The sequence below is a fragment of the Paramisgurnus dabryanus genome, chromosome 18 (genome assembly GCF_030506205.2).
Source record: "Paramisgurnus dabryanus chromosome 18, PD_genome_1.1, whole genome shotgun sequence".
Classification (NCBI taxonomy): domain Eukaryota; kingdom Metazoa; phylum Chordata; class Actinopteri; order Cypriniformes; family Cobitidae; genus Paramisgurnus; species Paramisgurnus dabryanus.
This window is the reverse complement of record NC_133354.1, coordinates 9,627,366-9,651,800: the sequence shown is the minus strand read 5'-3', so window position 1 is coordinate 9,651,800 and position 24,435 is coordinate 9,627,366. Positions and strand designations below refer to the sequence as shown.

The following is a 24,435-nucleotide window of genomic DNA, read 5'->3' as shown; positions in this document are numbered from 1 at the left end:
CAATTGAACGTTTTTATGATCCAATTTGTTTGTTTACGACACAGTAAATGTATAAAGAAACAAATTAGAGCTTTAACGTGGTTAGACAGTATACTGTCTTTTCATCTATTCATCTGAATGATTCAAAAAAAATGTTAAACCTTTTATTTAATTGATTTTTTTTATCTGAATCCGAATAATTGCTTTTTCACAATAAACGTTATTTTTTCACGGATGTCAAATCATTTCAATATCAAGAAAAGCTCATTAAGTGGATATTACTGAAACAACGTTTACTTAATGTGACATGAATATAAAACGCAAACAGCCTACTGTGAATATTTATCAACTACATCCCTATTTGAATTGTAAATACTACGAAATGACTTAACATACATAACACATCCCATAGGACATAACTTGATGTTATTTAAAAAATATGTGGACGGCTGGACGTATACTTGTGATGACATTTTTTTAAGAGAAAAAAGTTATTATTTGTGCATTTTTAGAAAATACCTATAGTGCGAAAATACGTAGACACCCCACATTCCCAAACGCGCCCTCCTCACCCAATGAGAAAACCAAGTTCATTCACAAATTCACCGTCAGCTGTGGCTTATTGTCTCAGGTGACCAATAGGAGAGGAGATGGTTAAGACCCCAGCCTCCTACTTCAATTGATTAGGAAAACCTGTGTGGGACAGAGCCAGATTTGAGGTTTCGAAGTTGTTTGTAAGTTGGGTGTTGGTGATCTACTGACCCATTCTGCGGGCCTAATTGATGGCCATCACATAGGCGCACGTTTCCACATAGGCTAATAATACTAAGGCGCACAAACTGAATTTGCGCAAACACTGAAGATTGTTTTTGGATACTTTACAAGCACGTCTTGGCATGGAGCTACTGATCACCGTTTATTGAATACCAAACTAGCATCCACGTGTTCTTGTCTGAAGTCTCAAGAGATTTGTAAGAAAATGACGGAGAGACACCAGAGCTCGAATGGAGGAGACTGCAACAGCCGAGCGTACGAGATTAACAGGGCCATGTATTCTCAAGCCACGGGCCTGGATGGACTTGGCGGTGCGTCGTTGCAGTTTGCGCACGGCGTGCTTCAGGATCCGAGTCTGATTTTTAACAAAGCACATTTTAATGGGATCAATCCTCCGCCACCGCAAAGTTTTTTCCCATTTTCAGGCGATTTTAAGTCTAATGATATACAAAGCGGTGATTTTGTGCAACCCAGACACTGGTACCCTTTTGCGGCACCCGAGTTCACGGGGCAGGTCGCGGGGGCGACCGCAACCGCCCAGCCTGCAAACATCAGCCCACCGATCGCTGAAACCAGGGAACAGATCAAGATGCCTTCTGAAGTAAAAACTGAGAAAGATGTTGATGAGTACGCCAGCGAGGAAAACAAACCTCAATCACAATTTAATCACATCCCTGGGACATCATCTGTGGCCACCGGGATGTATTATTCCACACCGTGGAACCCTAACTTTTGGCCCGGCCTATCTCACATCACGGCCCCCGCTAATATTTCTCAAGCTCCCCCGACACCCACCGCATCCTCACCCTCGTTATCACCCTCCCCACCGGGGAATGGCTTCGGAAGTCCAGGGTTTTTCAACGGGGGCTCTGCGCAAAACATGCCGTCTGGTCAAGCGCAAACCGCTCCGAGAAGCAGTGGGTCGTCCAGTGGAGGATGCAGTGATTCTGAAGAAGAGGTAAGATGTTCGTTTTAAGTGGATTATCTATCATTTTAGTATATTTAATGCCCATCACGGAGTATAATTGTCTTGTTTTGAATTTTTTTTTAGGAGAATCTGACCACAGAGAATTTGGAGCAGTTTGCTAAAGAGCTGAAGCACAAGCGCATTACTCTTGGTTTTACGCAGGCAGATGTTGGGCTCGCTCTGGGAAATCTGTATGGTAGGTTTGGTGCATCTAACCATGTTATATTCCATATGTGCATAAATGTAAAAATTTACAGTTATTCCAATGTTCCCACTGTTTGAATGTTGTTACTTTGTTTATAGGAAAAATGTTCAGCCAGACAACCATCTGTCGTTTTGAGGCGCTTCAACTTAGTTTCAAGAATATGTGCAAACTGAAACCATTACTACAGAGGTGGTTGAATGAGGCTGAGAACTCTGAAAATCCACAGGATGTAAGTACATTGCACAATGTTCCTAAAACGCTGAAAATGGACAACCGTATGCAAATGACCAACTTGCACAATTTTAACATTAGTCTTGCTTCATCACAAGTGTTTCAAAGGGTGTTGCCACCAAACATGCTGTTGAAATAGTTTAATCTTGACACTTAGCTAATAATATAGCTAATATTTTAAAACTGATCTTGTCAGATCACCCCAAGTTCCCCAATGATGTCACCAAACAAAGCTATTTCGTATTGACATGCATGCTTATTAGGAAAATATTGAATGTTACCAATTTGTTCTAACAGGAGCTCATTTTTTGTCTTTGATGCTCATTGCTTGTTTCACAACCCACTTTTGAATATTTTCCAGATGTACAAGATTGAACGGGTTTTTGTTGACACGCGAAAAAGAAAAAGGAGAACCAGTTTGGAAGGCACCGTCCGGTCTGCTCTCGAATCGTACTTCGTGAAGTGCCCTAAACCCAACACTCTAGAGATTACGCACATATCTGATGACCTAGGCCTGGAAAGAGATGTAAGTGTGCTTCCAACAAATTTTGTTACATTGGAATAAAAAATGCTTGGACCTGACCCTGAACGTTTTCATGTTTGTTTTAGGTGGTGCGTGTGTGGTTCTGCAATCGACGACAAAAAGGAAAACGCCTGGCGTTGCCCTATGACGACGACTGCCTTGATGGTCAGTACTATGAGCAGAGCCCACCACCTCCCCCTCACATGGGTGGCACAGCCCTTCCGGTGCAAGGCTATCCTGGACCAGCCCATCCTGGAGGAGCCCCTGCCCTATACATGCCACCCCTCCATCGACCGGAGGTTTTTAAAAACGCCCTGCACCCGGGACTGGTGGGTCATCTCACCAGTTAACCTGACCAGGTGATGCGCTCTGTTTCCCAACCCATCCTACTAGTTTGTCTGAACACCTGTGTCACATTCACTGGTCGGAGTGGGACGATGACCTTACAGGTGCATGGCAAATTTTAATCGATGTTTATAAAATATCAGATCACGGATTTATTTTTATGTAAATTGCATGTTACTTGGTCCTTTACTAATGTGCCTTGGGATGCTCTACATTTATGGTGTCTCATTTAGGCCTCAGCCTGATTCGTCACTGTATAATGGATTATTTGATGAATTAATGCGTTTGCACATCATGGGTTCAAATTATAATTTTATAGTTGTTTTAATAACTTGTTTATAGGGGTGGGCGATAAATCGCTAGCGTTTTTCATGCAGTGCAGTCGGTTTCATAAGAAGTAAATCGCCATCACCTGCTTTCAAATGAAGTGGCATTTACTACACAAAGCCATATTTTATAGAGAAGCTCGGCAAAATCGCATACATTATCGGAGGCAATTTGTCAACGATTTTGCCGAGCTTATCTGTGAAATACGGCTTTGTGTAGTAAATGGTGCTCAATTTGAAAGCAGGTGATGGCGATTTACTTCTATAAATCACGTAACCGGATTTACTGATGAGATGCACATGAGAATCGCAGGCAATTTATTGCCACCCCTACTTGTTTACTACTTTGCTCATGTAACGGTTTTAATGTACATATGTTTGTCTCAAGTTCAGTATGTGCTGACTTCAAAGTTTTCACATGTCTTTGTAATTTCTCGTCAAATCGCTCATCAAATCTCAACTGGCTGCAAATTTGGGACCAACTTTATATTTTGTCTTATGAGATGGATTTTTTTTTCTTTTATCATTTGGAGGAGATCTTTTCAGACGATCCCCAAAGAACATCAGTCACTGTTCTTCTCTAAATGCCTGCACTCTCCTCCAATCTCAATTGAAAAGAATTGTGAATGCAAATGTTTTTTATCAGGGTGATGTAGATTTTCTGCCAGTTATTAAGTCTGCAAGCTTCTCTGTAGAGCTTTAATGTGCCTTATTTTATGTCTATCATTCCCTATGCATGTAAATGGAAGCCATATTTGATAAATTATTGAAATGCTGCTCTATTGCAATCAACACGTACAGTCTCTCACTGTGTAGCAATTAAAACAAATTTCATTTGACAGTCATTTCTGTCTTGTGTTTTAGTGTGAGTCAAACTATTATTGTTGTAACTTGTTTTTGAAAAGTAACTTGTTTTTGCAAAGTGGTTTTGATATAGGATGCTGATTTTACAACATGCGAGTTTATTTATATAGCACATTAAAAACAAGTGCTTTACAAGGTTAAGAGACAAACAAAAATGACACCCAAACATAACTAAAAACTAGAGAAACAATTAAGTTTAAAATAAAAAACCCTAAATAAAGCCAATAACAAAATATGGTAATGCCAATAGGATATTGAAAGCCATATATGCCCAGATCTAAACTGAGGAAGCGGATGCAGACGGTGCCTGGTTCCGGAAAGACTGAAAAGCAAATAGCAACTTCAATTCTCAATTCTGTATTTGACAGGCAAGCAGTGAAGTAAAATCAAAACCAGTGTAATGTGATCACTTTCACGCTTCCCTTTGAGAAGCCGGTCTGGGGCATGTTGAGCTAAGTGGAAGTGTGTGATGCAAGTCTGAGAGGTTGCAATATGCCAAGTCGAAACGATACAAATTCGTGCATGATAGTTTTGAGATTCTTACCAGACAAAAAGGGTTTAACCTTTGCTAAGAGATGAAGATTATAAAAACAGGACTAAACCAGAGCACATACAGTTAAAAAAATACAACCGTATACTAATAAAAGTGAAAAAAGTACACAGATTTTATAAATAGATTTTGTTTCCTTATTTCAAAAGAATTGAAACCATTACACTTTTGATTTCAAATCAAAGCATTAACAAAATTTACAAGTCTGTCTTGTCCTTTTAAAAGGGAAGCAAAGAAAATTAATATTAAGATGTTAAAGTATTAAAGTTTTTCTCTTCAGATTTAAAGAGAATTAAAGATTTGAATTACTAATATTTAGTTGCATTTGCATAACCCTTAGCACATCTGTGTCAAATCAAGTCAACCTAAGAAACTGCTATTTCATCCACAGTTCCTGACCAGATTTAGGTTTTGCTTCAGCAACGGCATTTTCAATGTCACCCCCACATGTTTTTAATGGGGTAGAGATCAGGGATTGAACTCCATAACCTCATTCGTTTTTGAGTGATTCTGGCGAAATCCAGATTCAGGTGCCCAGCATCAGAATTTTTTAAAAGCCCTTGAAGCCAATTTTTTGCACATATAAGATTAAGGTCTGAACTTACCATAACCATTATTTTCAGAGGATTTAACTAATATTTCCTATAGAATAATTTACACTTTTTTTTTAGATGATCATTATCAAAAATTATAATTACCCCAACATGATATTACATTAAATATATGCATTTACAAACTCATGTTTCGGTAATGAGAACTAAAAAGTTGTCTAGGTACTATGACAAACCAAATTCACTTTTATCTGGAAAGAAAAAATAAGAACTGCTTACCTGGTAGCCATCTTGAGTGTCACAGTCAATTATGTCCCTTCCAACAATTTTTTTTTTGTTGAAAATGTCAGTTCCTTGAGAGCAAAAATTGTTGCGGAGGATGAGAAAATTGGTCTTGGACACATTATAATCCACTACATTTACCAATGATCACCAAATATCACATGTTTCTTTACTGTAAATGTTTATAGTATAACATGCACTGAAGCTTTTTATTTTTTAGATTTTTTAATTATAAATATTTCCACGTCAAAGAACCCAAATCCAGTCATGGACACGTTGCGGTAATGAAAATGTTCCCCTTAAATGTGAAAAAAATAAAATTGGTTTGTATGATGTCATTTGAAATCATGTGCAAAATAGTACATGAAGAGATGTTTGTAACTGTATGCTTCTTATTTTGATAGCATTTACTTTTATTATCAAAATGTTTCATGACACCTCATAAATCTAATTTCTCGAGAATCACCCTTTTATCTAGAACCATAATTTTGGCCACTGGCTTGTGTGTTTAGGGTTGTTGTCTTGTTAAAACACCCATCTTAAAGGCATTTCTTCTTCTGCAAATGGCAATATAATCTCTTTTGTATTCAAACTCTCTTTTGTATTCATGTTTCCGGGTATATATACGATAAAAAGGCGCAACACTGTAGTATGAAAAACATCCCAATTCTATGATTTTGATCATGCTTAACTGTCTTTACAGTGTAATGTTGCTTGAATTCGGTACCTGGGAGTCACCTAAGGTTCTGTTGATAACCACTAGAACACAAAAGAAGATCAGGACACAAAAAAATGTTACGTCAGTTTTCTGTGGGCCAAGTTGAGGTGTTGACGTCATTCTGCACATGCCTTTTTTAACAATGCTGCTTTACGGGGGTCTTCTGACTGTCACCGTACTTGGACATTATTTGAGATAATTTTTGATCTTTTTAGAGGTGCTGAAAGTCTAAATCTTTGCCATCTTGAATATTTTTCCATCTGTTCTAACAGTTGCTTGTTTTCTTCCATGTAATTTGTAATTTAGCTGATCATCCTAAACTTTGCTGCATTTTTTTATACATTTTCCCCTCTAAAACCATGTTTTACAAATTATGTTCCTCTGAGCAATGATTGGAACGGTCCATTTTACTTAAAAATTCCACAGCAGATATATTTTATAACAATAAGTGAAACATTGGCTTCCCCTCTTTCTTAATATGTGAGCTGTTGCGTTTTATCACAAACTTTTAATAAATGAGTCAATAACTTAGAACAAGTATACAGTGCAGATATCATTACCATTGGGTCTATTGTTTCTCTATTACACTACACTTAAAAAAATACGCTGGATTTACTTAAAAATATAGTGCATCATTTTTGCATCCAGATTTTAAGTAAATTTTACTTGAAATTTTAAGCAATTGCATAAATTGCTTAAAATTCTATATAATACTTAAAAAATGGATGCAAAAATTATGCACTATATTTTTAAGTAAATCCAGCCTTTATTTTTTATTTTAGTGTAGGCCTACTACATATGTAAGTAAATAATTTCCAATGCATAAATATTACTACTAATAAAAACAGAGTTTTATTAGGTTATTGATGTTGCACTGCTATTTTTTTAATACAACTGTATCAGCTTCTCAAATTTGAGTGCAAAAACCCCAGATTTCTATCACAGCTTTATAAGGTAACAGAGTATCAAGATCAACGTCATGAGTGCCAACAAGATGATTTCAGCCTTGCTCTCATTATAAGACTTAAATTATTATCACGCTAGAGTCTCAGTTCGTAAGCAGTCTAATAAAGGCTTAGGGGCAGCTTATCATCCCACTTTATTGGCAAATAAATTTGTGTGTGATCAGCCTATAGATAAAAAGATACACCTTAGATCTAAATAAAATGGAACCCCCAGGTGGCATGTAGAACTAAAACAGGTGGCGACCTAAATGCTATCTAATTTGTTGAGCATGCAAAAGTCACAAATGTCTCAATCTGGCATTGCAACCAAGTAATAAACATTGTGGTTTGCACAGATAATGTTTTATATCCATTGCAAGTTGACACTGTGCATGTAGTTATACCATCTGCGTTTTTTTTCATGCTTTTCAAGTAACTGTTTGCATACATATACAGTAATGTTCTTGCAGCTCACCCGGTCTTGCATACCATAAATAGCATCAGTCATAGTTTAAATCTGACACTTAGTAGACATACATCTTGCAACTGGTTTCACACACAATGTTTAAATCAAGCAAGCATTAGGCGTTAGTCGAGTTAGGACATTAAGTCACCATGCAATTTGTTTGTAATATTGTGGTATTTTTTTACAAATGAAGCATCATTATTTGAAATATTAGAAATGATGTAAACACACAGCAGATAGTGACCATTGACTTCCATAGTAGGAAAAAATATTTTGGAAGTATTGTGATAAATGATTAAGAAAATATTTTGATAAATGATGGTAAGCACACAGTTTAGGGTACCCATTAAATATTTTCCATAATATTTTTTATTCCTACTATGGAAGTCAATGGTCACTATCTGCTGTGTGTTTACCATCATTTCTCAAAATATCTTCTTTTGTGTTCATCCGAAAAAAGAAATTCATACAGGTTTAGAACAACATGAGGATGAGTAAATGATGACAGAATTTTCATTTTAAGGTGAACTATCCCTTTAAGACATCTCTGTGAAAAAAGGCCTTAAAGGGACAGTTTAGCGGAAAATGCAAATTAGCCCATGTATTTACTCGCTATCAAGCCAGTCGAGATACATATGTTCATCATTTTTCAGACAAATACAATTTGAGTTGAAATCCTGGTTCATCCAAACTTTATTATAATTGAAAACAGGATCCATGACTTTCAAGCCCAAAAAAGTGCTTCCAGCCTTCACAGAAGTAATTCACAAAAATGAAATGAAGGCCTTTTGAGGGCAATCAATGCAATTTCGTAAAAAAAAAAATCCGTATTTAAACTCTTATAAGCTATGATAACAATAGCTTCCGGTAGCGGCCAATACGTATTCACCAGATCATCGTAGGATGCGCAGCGTACGATACGTAGTGATGAACGCAGAGACACAGAAGAAAGACCAAAACAATGCCAGTCACGAATATGAAGTCTTAACCAAGGATGTGAAAATAATGGGTGAGGATTTCCATATTACACAAGAGGATATTGAGTTATCTGCAGCTAAACAACTCTTATCACTTTGAGTCTGTTCTCATAATTTGGCTAACCTTAACCACCGTAAAACATGACAGCCACATTAAGTTATGTGTACTTACTACTTTTATTTATGTCAGATAATCATAGAAAGTTTTAGATATTTAACTCAAGTTTGAAAGTTTTAATTTTTTTTAACAAAGTTTCACATGATCTTAACAACTTGTAAGTTTGAATAAAAAGCTAATCAAGTGAAAATGTTTAAAAGCCTTTAGTTCACTGGGCTACATCATGTTAAATACTATTTTATAAAATATTATAAAATAGTATTTTAAGTAGTGCTGGGCAAAGATTAATCGCGATTAATCGCATACAAAATAAAAGTGATTTTTTGCATAATATATGTGCGTGTACTGTGTCTAATAATTGTGTATATTTAACCACAAACACATTCATATATTCATTTCAGAATTGTTTTACTTATATATAATTGTTTTTAATTTATTTTTAATATAGAATATATAAAAATATAAATAATATATATAAACATGTAAATGTTTCTTAAATACATACATGAATGTGTGTGTATTTATTTATACATAATAATTACACACAGCACATACTCATATATTATGCCAAAAATCACTTTTATTTTGTATGCGATTAATCGCGATTAATCTTTGCCCAGCACTAATTTTAAGATATGTCAGTGCAAGTTGTTTTCAGTTTGGACAGCTCTTACATTTATTTTAGTCTAGGACTAGTCTAATCCCTGTCTGGGAAGCCGGCCCTAAAAGTGTAGATATGCTAGATCTCTTCAAGTTTATTTAACTCACATTTTAAAGGAACCAGGTAAACTTTCATTTCTATGTTTAGCCAGCTTGAAATTCTTTACACATGAATTCATTCAGAAATACTACATGCACATTGTTTTCTTTTATTTCAGAAATGTCACGCATGTATGGTCTGCTGCATTATTATTTGCATTACATTTTTTTGTATCTAGCCTAGACATGCAAGCAGCTTTTGAATCACAGTACAAAAACCACAGTAGCAAATCGGTTACTCTAAAATAACTAACATGGACACACCCTATAGGCCTGTTGATGAGAGGAAACAGGTTTGCTGGTTGTGGTCTTCGTTCACACCAGGTTCTCAGACTCATTTTTACCCTATAGTGCTTCTGTGTTTCATACCCATATAAGTGCACATCACCACTTTGTGCTTTAATTACAAACACTCATGATGCCACAGAAGAACCACACCTTTGTTTTAGGCACACAAACTGCAAGGACATTTTGTGAAAACATTAAAGATTGTGTTATATAGATAATTATTATATCATATTAAAACCACCACTTTGCAGGTTTGAGCAAAATTGTGCTGTTTTCTGGTGTGTCCTGTTAAATGAGATGATCTTTACGCTAAATGACAAAATAAGGGGTGGTATTATTCCCTTCTGACATCACAAGGGTAGCCAGATTTCAATGAACTATTTTTTCACATATGCTTGCAGTGAATGGTTTACCAAAACTAAGTTACTGGGTTGATCTTTTTCACATTTTCAAGGTTGATAGAAGCACTGGGGACCCAATTATAGCACTGGAACTGGAAAAAGTCACAAAATGTCCAAAATAAGGTAATTTCCATGCTCCCCTAGAGTTAAACATTTGATTCCTACCGTTTTGAAATCCATTCAGCTGATATCCGGGTCTGGTGCTAGCACTTTTAGCATAGCTTAGCATAATTCATTGAATCTGATTAGACCATTAGCATTGCGCCAAAAAATAACCAAAGAGTTTCAATATTTTTCTTATATAAAAAATCGCAACTTTTAATTTTCCATCAGTCTTAGTACACAATGTAACTACAGAAGGGTCAAGTTTTAAATAGGAAAAATATCCAAACTCTTTGGTTATTTTTAGCACAATGCTAATGGTCCAATCAGATTCAATGGATTGTACTAAGCTATGCTAAAAGTGATAGCGCCAGACCCGGAGATCAGCTGAATGGATTTCGGAGTGTCTCGTTCAAATATCACACTAGTATGAGTGTAGCATTCTGCTTCTTCACAATTACCACAATTGTTTAAAGTGCTCAAAAATTTCAAATGACTAATGTAAAATGTTATTCTACCACTTCGTCCAAGTTCCTAAATCCTTGTAAATCTTTTTAGTTGGAAATCGTTCATATAAGGGACAGATATTGCAAAGTCTTTCTCTCCAATCTGTGTACAGCTTGACCGTGTAGTTTTGTCGCCAGGCGAAGTGTGCGTTATACTTTTCTGGATCTTTAGTCAGGCTTCTGAGATACTTAGCCAGGTCCTCCGTAGAATTAAAGTCATTTACATGAATAAAGGATTTTGGAGGTGCGACTTCCTCATAATCTCCTCGTGGCGGCCCCAGCACCACAGGCACGGCCCCAGCCAGGAAGGCATTTCTCCAGAGTTTCTCTGTTATGTAGTGACGAGACTCTGTATTTTCAAAGGCCAGATAAAAATAACACTGGGAAATCGTTGGCAGCAAATCAGCATTCCGTAGGGGCCGTTTGGTGAAATGTCCGTACACCTGCACGTTAATGTTTTTCCTCAGCTTTTGGTACACGGCGCTCCTGCTTTGCCATTTCTGGTAGTTGCTCACCACCCAACAAACTTCATGACTCTTGTTCTTTGGGATAACAAAGTCTTGACTTGGTCTCTCCTTGACTATCAACTTCCCATAGGGCACAGTGATGTCAGCTTGTGGGTGATATGACATCTTGAGGTTGAAGAGGTTTTTGTATGCTGCCAAGTTACCGTTACTAGCCGGCGCTTCCAAGGAGAGCCACACCCACCTCTGAGAGGCTGGCCGAGGGAGATCCACAGGCAGGCGCACTCTTCGATACTTCAGCTCAGCGTGATGAAAGACCACCAGGTTGGCGCTCTTCATCAGTGATCGATTGTCAACTAAACGGCATCCTGCGATACTGTAGTCTTTTAGACATACATCTCCTGCCAGGCTGTATGAGACGCCAAACGGCCAGTGCCACAACAATATTGTAATGTTGCTTTTCAGGGACTCATCGCTGACGTGGTGATTTGGCTCATTGAGCATAAACAACCAACCATAGATTAAGCTGATGATCATGAATAATATAAGAAGAGTGAGTGGTAAAGGCCTTGTCATACTTCTTTAAGGGTGCTGTGAAAGTATCAGAAGTGGAAGTTTATTAGTTTTATTATTATGTAAAAAGCTACGTAAAATCAATCAATCAATCTATCTATCTATCTATCTTTCTATCTATCTATCTATCTATCTATCTATCTATCTATCTATCTATCTATCTATCTATCTATCTATCTATCTATCTATCTATCTATCTATCTATCTATCTATCTATCTATCTATCTATCTATCTATCTATCTATCTATCTATCTATCTATCTATCCATTCATCTCAACCTATTTATCTTCTCGCTCTTGCTCTCTCTCTCTCTTTTGCTCTCGCTGTGTCTCTATCTCTTAATCACTTTCTTATCTGTCTCGCTGTGGCTGTACAATTGCACAACAGATAAAGTTTAGATAAAGATAGACTGAGTTTTTCTCAGTCGCTTTGGTGCGTTTCTCACATCACTATTTACATTTGCACAACATTTAGTCATTTGTGCACATCATAGTAGTAGTTTCTCATTCCTTCGAACAAATTGCAAATGCTTTTGGACATGCATCAGTTGCTTTTATACAATTATCTGCTGTTTTATAACATTATCATTTGCTTATGTCATGTCAGTCAAAATTAACTATACTTTTGAAAAGTCATTCCATATAAAGCTAATAGTCCTCATTTCATTGCTTGAGTCATTACATACAAAAATGTTGAACTAGTATGTTCAGTTCAAAATGACATCCTTACCGAAGCCCAACTCTAACCCCAACGCCAGGCGACAATTGTTTAAAGTGTAGAAAATATAAAAAATAAATCATAGGGTCATAGTAAAAAAAAAAGTATAAACCAATACTTAAAGTGACATACTAACGCAAACACCAAATCTAACCCAAACCGAAGCGACAATGGTTTGAAAATAGGAAAAGCAGTTGAGTAACCAATCCGTGAGAATGCCACAGAAAAGAAAGTCCGTGGCACGGCCACTGAAAATGGTTAAAAATGGTTAAACTTGTTCACAAGCTGAATGCTTGTGCACAGAAAAAGGAATGCAGCATTTTTGATGCAGGCACTAACAGCAAAGGCATTTAGACAACGTTGAGCCCCATATATAGTAAAGGCAACGTCAGCGGAAACAGCTAGACCAGTAATTCTTAAACTGTGGTCCACGGACCACTAGTGGTCCGCCAACCCATAGTGGTTGCAAAAGATGACCTAAACTAGGCAAGTGTTTATACAATCGTCACTTATTTAAGTAGATTTTTTTGCACTTGCAAAACTGTGATATCAGTTCTTCCCATTCTGTTTTAATAACATAAAAATGGCTGAGTGGCTAAACCAAAGATGAGTTAAAAATTAAAAGATCAAGCGTCAACTGAAAGCAGCTAAAATCCACAGATCTATTAGTTTTTGTTTCATGTGTAAAATCCCTGTTATTTCAGTGATATTTGTGACATTAAGGGGAACATTTTTTTCAGCATTTTTCAGCACTTATGGGTGGTGATGGCACAGTAGATAAGATACTCACCTTTGGTGTGAGAGAACCGGGTTTGAATCCGCTGTGTCACACCATTGTGTCCCTGAGCAAGACATTGAACCCCTAGTTGCTCCAGAGGCGTGCGACCTCTGACATATATAACAATTTTAAGTCGCTTTGGATAAAAGCGTCAGCAAAATGTTAAATGTAAAATGTTATTTTATTATTAGGCCTACCATAGTTACAACCATAGACTTCCTATACCAACCACCTCAGTTTTAAACTAATGGCTCTTTGGAATGACATTAAGGGCGCACTCGTGGGACCTAGGCTGTTACAGTATGTTTAATTGCAGTTTTTTTTCATATGTGCAGTTTGTTGTTCATATTAAGCTGTAATCATTTCACATTTACTTTTTCAAATGAAATAAAATTCATTTAACAATTTCTGAACATATAATTGCATTTGTGTTTAAATAATTAGTTTTTGACTTGCATATTAAACTTAAATTTAGCTTATCCTTCCTATTTTGTTGTTTTTTGGGCGTGTTAGAGTGGGATTCTGTTAGGTGGTCCTCAGAAAAATATTGGAAGATAAAGTGGTCCTTGGGCTGAAAAAGTTTGAGAAACACTGAGCTAGACGATCAGCCCAGTGGGTTTTAATGTTCGCTACGACAAAAAGCTCAGCCATGCATGTCATGAATTATGCGATTAACTAATTTCTAAATGTTTTTGGGTGTAAGACGACTCAACACAAACCAGTTTAATGTATTTGGATGAAAATGACATAAGAAATTGGAAATGTAGCAAACAGCAGACACTTGTACATAATCAACTGCATGGTTGTATCTAAGCATTTGCAATTTGTCCAAAACGATGAGAATTTGCTTTTATTGTGCGTAACTGACTTTGTGATGTGGACGTTGAACAAAATCAATTTCTGATCTGAGAAATGCTCCATAGTGACTAAGAAAAACTGTAGAAATATTCATATTTTTTTCTATGTACTACAGTATCGACACTTCTCAACAAATAGCAAATTTTTATAAACCCTTACAGTAATTTCCTAGGTTTACAGACAGAAAAACAACTACACAATTTGAACAGTCTGGCTCATACAATGACAAAAACACTTTGGGGTGGTTTCCAAGACAGGTTAAGCCCTGTCCAGGAAACTGCGCCTTTATATTCTGTTGGCCTTGGTTATTGGCACAAATACTAGGTTGTGAAGCATGAATAAAATATATGTTTTTGGTGAGTAACTACATTTAGCGGACATGCAATGAAGCTCCAACAAACAGTTGTGACACACAGTTTAGAGAATGTTTAGAAAAATGTGCCAACGCAATATATAAAACATTAAATGAAATACCACAAACATTAAAATGACTTATTGTCCTAAAACATCCCCATTGAAACAATCCTCAATTATTTAGTCCCAACCTCTCAAGTACTGAACTTGATTTTGTGAAAAAAGACAAACCAACAGAAGACCTTTAACAGTAGACTGAATAGATTCTTACCCAAGTCTTGGTACTGCAGCTTGTGATGTGCAGATTTCAGCTGAACAAAGAAGTAACATCAATTAAAGGCGGTCTGTCTTAAGAGATAAACATTATTCATGCATTATTTATCTCTGTAAGTGTGTCGAGTCCAATCTCAGAATGTTTCAGCAAGTTGTTAGGTGTGTCCCCAGAAATAAAAGCTTCCTGTTTATAACACACATCTTTTTTTTCCTACTATAAGATGTTTATCTTTTCCACATGACCTTTTGCATCCCCCCTGACCATTAATATGTCTCCAATATGTCACAGCTACTGAACAACACAAAGGAATTATAAAACACATAGAGTTCACAGCAATACTACAACTTACCTTCTGATGTATAAACTTTCATCACATGAGACTGTCTTCGTCGAAATATCATTGTCCTTTAAAATGGTTAGAAAGTTTTGCCACAAACCACAAGATAGAAACAAGAAATGCTGGCTGTACGCATGTTGCGTTGAGTATTGCAGTGGTTTAAAGATGTGTCAATGCATGCATCATGTATCTGAACCGCCTGTGTGGTTGCGGCCGGTGAACTTCTGTGTAGGCAGCACAGAATCACTGAAAGGAAGTGAATTTTCTTGAAACTTTTGACTTCTGTCACACATTATCTTGCAAGAGGTAAAATGCCATGCTAGCCTGGTGTACATATCTATGAAGTGCAGCGGTTACGCTGCGGCTTTATTCACAGGATTTTAACACTTATTGTGACATTAATTTTACAATGCTTTGGCCTTATCTTTCACCATGTATGTTTAGTGTTTTAGTGTGATGTACACTCTAAAAAGGATGTGTTTTCTTTTTTTTACACATTTTTTGTGTTAACGTATTTATCACAGGAAGTTCCCAAGACAGGGTTAAGATTAATTCAGGGCTAGTCATTGGTTATATTAAGACATTTAAAGGAAAACGACACAGTTTTTTATTATTTTACTATGTGCTTACCTCAACTTAAACAAATCAATTCATACCTATAATTTTTTCATGCGTGCACTTCATCTATGCACAGCACGTTGTGAATGTGTTAGCATTTAGCCTAGCCCCATTTGTTCCTTAGGATCCAAACAGGGATACATTTTGAAGCAACCAAACACTTCCATGTCTTCCCTTTTAAAAGACTGTTACATGAGTAATTATGGTGGCACAAAAATATCTTATAATATCTGCAAGCCATTTCTATTGTGAGATTTATCCATTTCTATCCAAAAGGTACAACATTTCAATGTGTTATATACCCATAAGGGTACAAAAATGAAAATTTGAGGGGGTACCAAAATGTTAAGCGGAACAAAAACTTTAAAGGGGACAGAGAATGAAAAACCATTTTTACCTTGTCTTTGTTGAATAATGGTAGTCTACCCACATTCACAAACATACAAAAAGTGCTAGACATGCTAAACATCTCAGTCTCATAGAAATTCCTCTTTTAGAAATGTCAGCCAGAAAACGGCCCAATCTGAAAAACTGATGCTTATGACATCACAGGCATCTAACTGCCCCTCCACTTTAAAATAATTGGCTACATTTTTTGAGTGGCAGCAAAGTCAGCCAATCAGTAATGAGATTGCAAGTTAAGCCAGTAGGGGGAGCCAAATAGGTGCAAAACCACTTGTTTAAAATCCTTAAAATCTGTTATTTTAACACATAATGTGTCATTTCATGTAGATTTTGTGTTCATATAAATAAAAGGGACATCACAAGATGTGCTAAACAACACAAAGTGTGTTTAATGCAGACATGTGTTGTTTAAACACATTTGTTTCAAGAGTTTAATTATTATTATTATACCTTTAAACAAAGTCTTATTTCATGCAAAGCAATAATACATTTTTATATGTTTATTTTCTCTACTGAAAGTTTAAGGGTTTTAAAATATGATGTGATTAAAACATTTCAGCAGTTAGCTTAAAGGGGACATTTTACAAGACTTTTTTAAGTCAAATAAATCTTTGCTGTCCCCAAAATTGTCACTTTGTAGGTGCAAAAATGTGCCATTTTGGGTGTGTCATTTAACATGCAAATCAGCTGATCTCTCTATGGCAGTGATTGGATAGTGCAGATTAAGGGGCGGTATTATCCCCTTCTGACATCACAAGATGAGCCAAATTTCAAGTACCTATATTTTCACATGCTTGTGGAGAATGGTTTACCAAAACTAAGTTACTGGGTTGATCTTATTCACATTTTCTAGGTTGATAAAAGCACTGGGGACCCAATTATAGCACTTAAACATGGAAAAGTCACATTGTCATGGTATGTCCCCTTTAAAGCCTAATTGATTACCATTTTGTTGGGGCGATTGGGGACAGGTGGGACTCAGAACCCTTCCCTACCTCAAAAGTGAGTGATGGCAGAAAAAGTTTGAGAAACACTTGAGCCAGATGAACACGCCAAAATCCAAAGTAAACACTAGATGGCACTAAATGGCTCTTTTTCAATTCAAAATAAACAGGTTTTGTAGGATCTTCATTCAGAAGACACTTTGCCTTTGCACTTTATTTTTAAATAGAAAAACAGCTACTTTAAAGCTACAGAGCAACCATTTGACATATTCTGCATGCTTCTTTATTTATTATGCATATAAAAAATTATGTATGAAGTTAGATCTTTACTTAGATATATAAAATGCTAGACTATTGTGGACACTTTTTGTATATAATAGCTGTAATTTTGTTTTTGGTGATACATACTGTATAACAGCCATATGTGACCCTGCTTGTGAAAACGAGTCATTTTTTTTGTAATTTTCTGCATAAGATCATCTTACATAACGTCAAAAGGCCACGTGAAAAAAGTGAAATCAATGAGTGAAATCAAACTTTGATGCTCCTATTATAAGAAGTTAGCCTGGATTTTCCAGACAGAGTCACTCACAAATGCTGTTACAATGTGTTTATAGCTCAAATCTTTTGCTAAAGAGACCCAAACATGAACATTCTGTCATCATTGACTCACCCTCTGCTGAACACAAAAAAATAACAAACAGTTTACGGCACCCATTGACTTCCATAGGTACTGCCAAACTCATACATCTTTAGAACAATGTTAGGGTGAGTACAAAATTTGACAAAAATTGTCCCAAGATGACAAAATTTTTTGGTGAACTATCCCTTTAATAGCAGACCTGCTCTTGAGATTGTCTAATAACACAGACACCCTACATGTATGTAATGTGTTATTTTATAATTTACTTAACATTTGATGTAAAGTAGGCCTAATGTTTTCAAAGTAGGTTACTTATTTACAAAAAAATGGCCTTTGGCTTACATTGAATTGCAACTCTAAATGAATGCTGCCTACAAAGCAGAGAAATGTGTACAATTCCTAGTAGAGGGTAAAACAAATAGTTGTTATGGTTACAATGTACCAGGTAAACTAAAACAACAATTAATAAAACAATATTTATAATTAATGATTTGTCATGCAAAGGCAAATTCCAGACTTCGGATGTCACGTATAGACGTCACACCTCATAGCCTCACAGGTATGCTCTCTCCCAACTAATTTTTCACTGGAGTATCCTGATGTCACAGAAATTCTAGATCGATGAGCCGGCAATAAAATTTCTTCAGGAATGCATCAGGAATGTATTGCCATGCTTTTGATATAACAAGAAACCGCATTCTTAGAAAGAAACGCATAGTTTCTTTGGCAGACATTTGTAACAAATCATTTTAGATGTGCAATGCAAGCAAACATATTTTGTCACTGACTGCATATTTCTTTTTTTGTAAGGTTTTCTTCCAGAATACACAAAAATTATAATATGTTAGTATTGCTGTGTCTCTTTGCCTAATTTGACATCATCTGCTTACCAATGCCCTCATTGTGAATGTAATCACCCTTATTCTCTCACTTTTTTGTCTATAGAAGAAGAAAATCATTATAGGACCGCGTTTGTGACTGTACACTACACTGCCAAAAAGTTTGATGGGAGACGCCGAGCAGTGTAGAGAGAAACTCATTATGACTAAAGCAGCAGGGAATGAAGGAAGATACAGGTCAGACAGGTTGGGCCAGTGGGCTGGTATTCCGAACACTCGAGACCAATGGGGTGTGGTGGGAGATTGGGCTCTGAAAGGAAATTACAGAAACTACAGCTGGGAGACGAATAAGGAAAGGCTCAACTTAAGGTAGCACATCGATTTGGTTGAATCCTAAAAGGCAGAGATAAAGACAAAATAAGACAGATCCAGGTGTGAACACGTGAGTCGAGGAGATTTCTGCGGTGGTTCTCAGGTGAATTTTATGTTAAGAGACCTCATCCTCCTGAGCCAGTGAGAGACTGTTGGTGACACCAAGTAAAAGTTTGGAGGAGAAGATATGGCGGAGGCACCAAAGGTTGAACTTTTTGTCAAGGTTAGTGATTGTTTGCTACTTTTTATATAATGTAAGATTAAAATATTTGGTTTGTGCCATGTGATCTAACCTTGATACAATCCTATTAATGGGTTGTTAACATAATTACCTGTGGCCCTTACTAAATTTTGAAATGTTGTACTACTGATAATATTTCTTAAAAAATAAGTCATAGTAAAAGTGAAATTGCTGTCTAAGTAAGTGAAACAACATCTTTTCACCTGTCGGTGTTAAGTATGTTGAGGAAGTAGTAACACTAATCTTGTTTCACAATGCATTATTATGTCTTTTTGAATGTTAAAGTTTTAAATTAACTTAACATGAATTGTTTTTATCAGGCAAGTGACGATGGAGAAAGTGTTGGTAACTGTCCGTTCTGTCAGCGGCTCTTCATGATACTTTGGCTGAAAGGGGTCAACTTTACCCTCACCACAGTGGATATGAAGAGGTGAGAGATATGCTAGCATCCGGATACAATACACCTGCTTGGCTACATGTCTGTTCTGCATGAGGAGACGTCTGTGGTGTTTGATGTGTACACTGATTCTGGTTCAGTATGACAACAATGGCCACTTTTATGCATGTGTATTTGAAAAGTGTAACTTGGTATGTCATGTATGCTACATTTTTTTATGCTTTCAAACCCACTGATGAAACCAAATTGGGCTTGGATGGAGGGGATTACCAAAAGATTGTACATGTAGGCCTATTTATCAAATAGTTGAATATTTTCTTTCTTTTCAGAGCACCCGAGGTACTAAAGGACCTGGCTCCGGGTTCTCAACCCCCGTTTCTCATCTACAACGGAGAGGTCCGCACTGACACCAACAAAATCGAAGAGTTTCTGGAAGAGACCCTCGCTCCCCCACAGTGAGTATGCACTCATGCCACCCTGCAGCTAAATTACTGTATCTTCAAGAGACAAAAATACCTTAGAGTTGATGGACAACGAACAATAAACACTGGCTGAACAGTGCTTGACTTTGTCATGTCAATTTTCTCTCAGCTATCCCAAATTATGCTGCCGATACAAGGAGTCTAACACAGCCGGAGATGATATCTTCCACAAATTTTCAGCATACATTAAAAATCCCAATCCTGGACTTAATGACAGTAAGTCACTTTTTATTCTGTAAGACTTTTATTTTGTAAGTTTGTAACTGATGGCATGGCAGTAAACCTCAAACCTGAGCTTCAGGTTTCTTCACCACTTGAAAAGATTAATCTTAAAAACATTTGACGCCTTCATACCTGTACAGTATTATTTTAAACCTATCCATGTGGCATACCTACCTTCAATATGGTATCTCAATAATGGTTGTGTATCTTTTTAGTGTTGGAGAAGAAGTTTCTAAAGAGCTTAATGATGTTGGATCAGTATCTGTTGACCCCTCTTCCCCATGAATTGGACAAAAATCCAAACTCGGCACTGTCACAAAGGCCCTACCTGGACGGAAATGCACTATCTCTTGCAGACTGCAACCTTCTACCAAAACTGCACATTGTTAAGGTGCTCATGTCTTCTTTATTTACCATTACAGATTTACTATCTTTATTTAGTTACCCTTCTCTTTATCTCTTTCTCTACTCTATCTACCTTCCTCTTTATCTAAAAAAAAAAAAAAAAAAAAAAACTACTAACATACCCTTGGCTATGTATATTGTGTTGGACTTGATGAGACTATTTCCAGTGCACTTATGTATTGCTGTCTTATGTTGCCATAATTGCTTCTATTGTTTACCTCACTTGTAAGTCGCTTTGGACAAAAGCGTCTGCTAAATGACTAAATGTAAATGTAAATGTAAAATAAAAATGCTGTAAAATATTACATTTAAATATGTATGTAAAATACTTAAATGTTTAATAGCATTTGTTGAACTAATGATTAATGCTCCGCACAATCTTTAAGATGATCAAGATGGGTTTTCACTAATCTGTTTACTAATCTGTTTAACCATCTTGTTTACATCATAGGTGGTGTGCAAGAAATACCGTGGTTTTGAGATCCCACCGGAGCTAAAAGGCCTGACAAAATATTTAGAAAAAGCATACCAAGAGGATGTGTTTAGCCTCACCTGTCCAAAAGAAAAAGAGATCCTGCTTGCCTACCGTTCAGTGGCCAAATATCTCAACAAGTAAAACTGGACTTCAGGGGGGAAGGAGAAAAACTGGGTCAAAATAGCTTGGAATGTGTTTATGCATTCAAGATGCCTAATGTATAACCTGTATTGTAAATCATGTTTTATTGATATGGGACTTGATATGGTATGAACTGGTGGAGGTTTTTATTATATCTTTTAAACCACATTTGTGAATATCAGTTTTCCTGCCTTATCATGCCATTTTTAGTATTTAAATGTATGTCATTTTGTCCCTGCTTTAAATGTATGCCTTCTGTTTGATGTGCACTCTTGTGAAATAGTATGCTATTACTAAGTCTGTGTGAAATGAGACATGTAATTTGAAAATCTACCCCGTGAGAATAAAACAGAAGACAAAGCACTAGACTACTAATGAGATGTTACCGATGTCGAAAGAAATTAATGCTTGTAAAAGAAACACGTTTTGAATCTTTTAATATGTGATTACTAAAACAAACAGCTTGCGAACAAATAAAGTCCTTATGGGAAAAGTGTAAGGTTTGCTTCCATTTGTGCGAAACTTCAACTTAATTTTCATTACAAATCCACCTGTCATACTGTCAACAAGCGTCAAGGAATAGTCAACAACAGCCATTCTGATTGGCCGTTCGAAGTTGCATGTAGCCAATCAAAATGCAGAACACTGCCACGCAAAGGACTACCAAGGTAACGGCAGAGATTTGATTTCATGGGACGGAGAAGAAGGACCTGTCAAAGTTTACGATGTAGTCAAATGTGTATAAAAATTCAAATAAAGTTGACCAGCAAGCAGTTGTTGGATAAATAATCTCATTTAAACTGGATCATTTGATCGCGGTCCTCAATTTTCGCTGTCTTTTAACAGTAAGTGCTAGTTTGTTAGCTATTAGCATATTCATTGTCTGTCAGTTATAAAACCTCCTATTTCAGTGTTTAATTTTGAGTTTTTCTTTAATAAACGTATTATAGTTGTACTGTTGTACAATAGGTGTTTCCTAAAGGACATAGTGACTCTTTCTGTTAGATGACGTTTTGTTTACACCTTTAATAACTGCAACACCCATAACATTAGTGCATGTTTTCGCTGCTTGTAACGTTAACACCTATAACAGCATAAACACCAGATCCCATTAAAATGACAGTTTGACGTGCTTATTTCTCATCACCTAATGCTGGTTTGCAAATATGTGTTATGTTTTTTTTAACACTTTACAGCCAAATTTACCGCGGTCGAAATGTGCAGTTCAGCTAAGCACTTGTTGTTGATTTTCTTAGGTTTAACCTCCTAAGACCCGAGCTTTGGTATGGTTTGCTTTTTAGATTTCTTCTAGCTATTTGGGGTTACGAAGAACCAATAAATATAATAACCAAAATTGAAGTAGTGTAATTGTCCACGTTTCAAGATCCAGTTACAGAGAATTAAGTATGGTACAAAAACAAAAAATGTGATATGGACACACCAGGTCTTAGGAGGTTTAGTCACAGCATAAAATATTTAAGAAAACAAAATGCCTTCTTTATAAATCAAGTTAATGTGCTTTTTTAGGAATGGGGGAAAGTAACGATGAAAACAAGTGTATGTATCCCGTAAGTATCGATCTGAGGTTTGTCATTATACCATTATGATTTTTCATGAGGATCTGTGTTGTGTTTACTTACTTTTTACAGTATTACCATTACAATTTAGCTCAGACCTTTATTTCATACTGTGGTGGGTAGATACAGTAAGAAAGGTGGAACTTGAAAAGTGGGAATAAACAGATTCCTGTTACCAAGACTGCAAAGCAACCATTCTTTGTGTTGTTGTGTAAGATAGGAAGGAAATTGGCTGAATAAGCACTGGCTCCTTTTAAAGTTTAGTTGAACAATCAGACATGTTTCTTTGAAACATGATTTCAAAGAAAACCCACATTAGTTGTGTCTTTTTTCGATGTGGATTTTAAAAGTAGATTGGAAACCTGGGACAAACAAATGCAAAATGATTGACATGATCAAAGATGAATGAATTTTAAATTAAATCTTTTTTTTTTAAAATCCAGACTTGGGTTGTTTTGGCTAAAAGAGAAATATATTGGTTTATATATACACGGTTTGTGTCTCTGTTTACCTGTTGGCCCTTATGTAAGTTGATGTGCATTTTCATCAGGCAATTGGGGTTGAAATTCGTTCCCGTCTGCAGCAGTTTGTGGAAGAGAGGATGCAGAACACCATGGTATAAAACCTTATTCATATCTTTCTTGAATTATTTTTGAATGATTTGCAGCAGATTCTCATGTAAGTCAAAACACTTTAGATCAACAGTGGTTTAGATACTTTGGTTTTTCATGTTTAGGTATACATGGGTTAATGTTTCAGGCATCACGTGTAGCAATTTTGTTTAAATAAAAGTGAAATTTTAGAGCAGTATTTTTATATAGATCTTTTACTTTCTCTGTAAAATCAGATAATTCTCTTATTGCTGTGTCTTACAGCTGACAGGTGTATTGATTGGCGCTGTGGTGGCTGTGTTTCTGATAGGGATCTCTGTGCTTTTTATCTATCGCAGATACAAACTGGCAAGTAAGTTTCACTTCTCTGTCTATATACAGATTCCCTGAGTTAAACATTTTTTATAGTGATAGCTAAGGAAAAATGGTCAAAGGGATGATGTAGTAATAGCTTGAGCCTTGAGGAACTTGTTGTTAACAGCATATTTCTCAGCTTTGGTGCTTGAATAGTCCTCTGGTCATGAAATGAAGGACTGATATACTATGTGTATATATATATATATATAATAGAGGCTATGAATAACCTATGGCATAGCTATGGTGTAATAGACCTTACGCAAAACTATAAATTGGACTGTTTCTGTGTTGAAATTTTTTGATTTATTCTGGATGCATAGATTTTGAAGAATAAAAAAAAGTTTTTTGCATTTCCCATTTTTCAAATGGGGTCATATTGACCCCCAAGGGCCTCTTTTGTAAAAAAATATATTACACATTCAGAACGACAACCCAATTTTGTATTTGAATATTGACAGATAATGTAGAAAAGTT

General features: G+C 36.2%; 4 protein-coding genes across 5 annotated transcripts in view; 3 read left to right on the top strand and 1 right to left on the bottom strand.

Moving 5' to 3' along the window:
• Positions 1–4,189, top strand: part of pou5f3 (POU domain, class 5, transcription factor 3) — a 6,080-nt gene extending 1,891 nt beyond the window's left edge. Inside the window, exons 1-5 of the mRNA XM_065244103.2 lie at positions 1–1,711; positions 1,805–1,916; positions 2,024–2,154; positions 2,518–2,682; positions 2,766–4,189. The exon at positions 1–1,711 is cut by the window's left edge and continues 1,891 nt beyond it. Coding sequence (XP_065100175.1) covers positions 959–1,711; positions 1,805–1,916; positions 2,024–2,154; positions 2,518–2,682; positions 2,766–3,029 — 1,425 coding nt within the window. The 5' untranslated portion in view covers positions 1–958 and the 3' untranslated portion in view covers positions 3,030–4,189. The remainder of the gene's footprint in view (positions 1,712–1,804; positions 1,917–2,023; positions 2,155–2,517; positions 2,683–2,765) is intronic.
• Positions 4,190–10,529: 6,340 nt separating this feature from the next.
• On the bottom strand, positions 10,530–15,465 carry fut7 (fucosyltransferase 7 (alpha (1,3) fucosyltransferase)). 2 transcript variants are annotated; one of them, XM_065244105.1, is made up of 3 exons: positions 15,245–15,465; positions 14,893–14,969; positions 10,530–11,931 (listed from the first exon to the last, which is right to left on the bottom strand). In XM_065244105.1, the coding sequence occupies exon 3, from the start codon at positions 11,914–11,916 to the stop codon at positions 10,885–10,887; it is 1,032 nt and encodes a 343-aa protein (XP_065100177.1). In that variant the 5' UTR covers positions 11,917–11,931; positions 14,893–14,969; positions 15,245–15,465; the 3' UTR covers positions 10,530–10,884. The 2 variants fall into 2 exon arrangements, with proteins under 2 accessions (XP_065100177.1, XP_065100176.1); XM_065244104.1 differs by having other exon boundaries at positions 14,893–14,932.
• Positions 15,466–18,965: 3,500 nt separating this feature from the next.
• Positions 18,966–21,915, top strand: clic3 (chloride intracellular channel 3). Its single transcript, XM_065244102.2, has 6 exons — positions 18,966–19,276; positions 19,615–19,724; positions 20,021–20,146; positions 20,283–20,389; positions 20,611–20,786; positions 21,252–21,915. Exons 1-6 carry the CDS (start codon positions 19,241–19,243, stop codon positions 21,414–21,416), a joined length of 720 nt encoding a protein of 239 aa, XP_065100174.1. The 5' UTR covers positions 18,966–19,240; the 3' UTR covers positions 21,417–21,915.
• A 144-nt stretch (positions 21,916–22,059) lies between these two features.
• pnpla7a (patatin-like phospholipase domain containing 7a) overlaps positions 22,060–24,435 on the top strand; it is a 28,349-nt gene continuing 25,973 nt past the window's right edge. The window contains exons 1-4 of the mRNA XM_065244101.1: positions 22,060–22,261; positions 22,944–22,984; positions 23,544–23,609; positions 23,869–23,956. Of these exons, the coding sequence (XP_065100173.1) occupies positions 22,946–22,984; positions 23,544–23,609; positions 23,869–23,956 (193 nt within the window). The 5' untranslated portion in view covers positions 22,060–22,261; positions 22,944–22,945. The remainder of the gene's footprint in view (positions 22,262–22,943; positions 22,985–23,543; positions 23,610–23,868; positions 23,957–24,435) is intronic.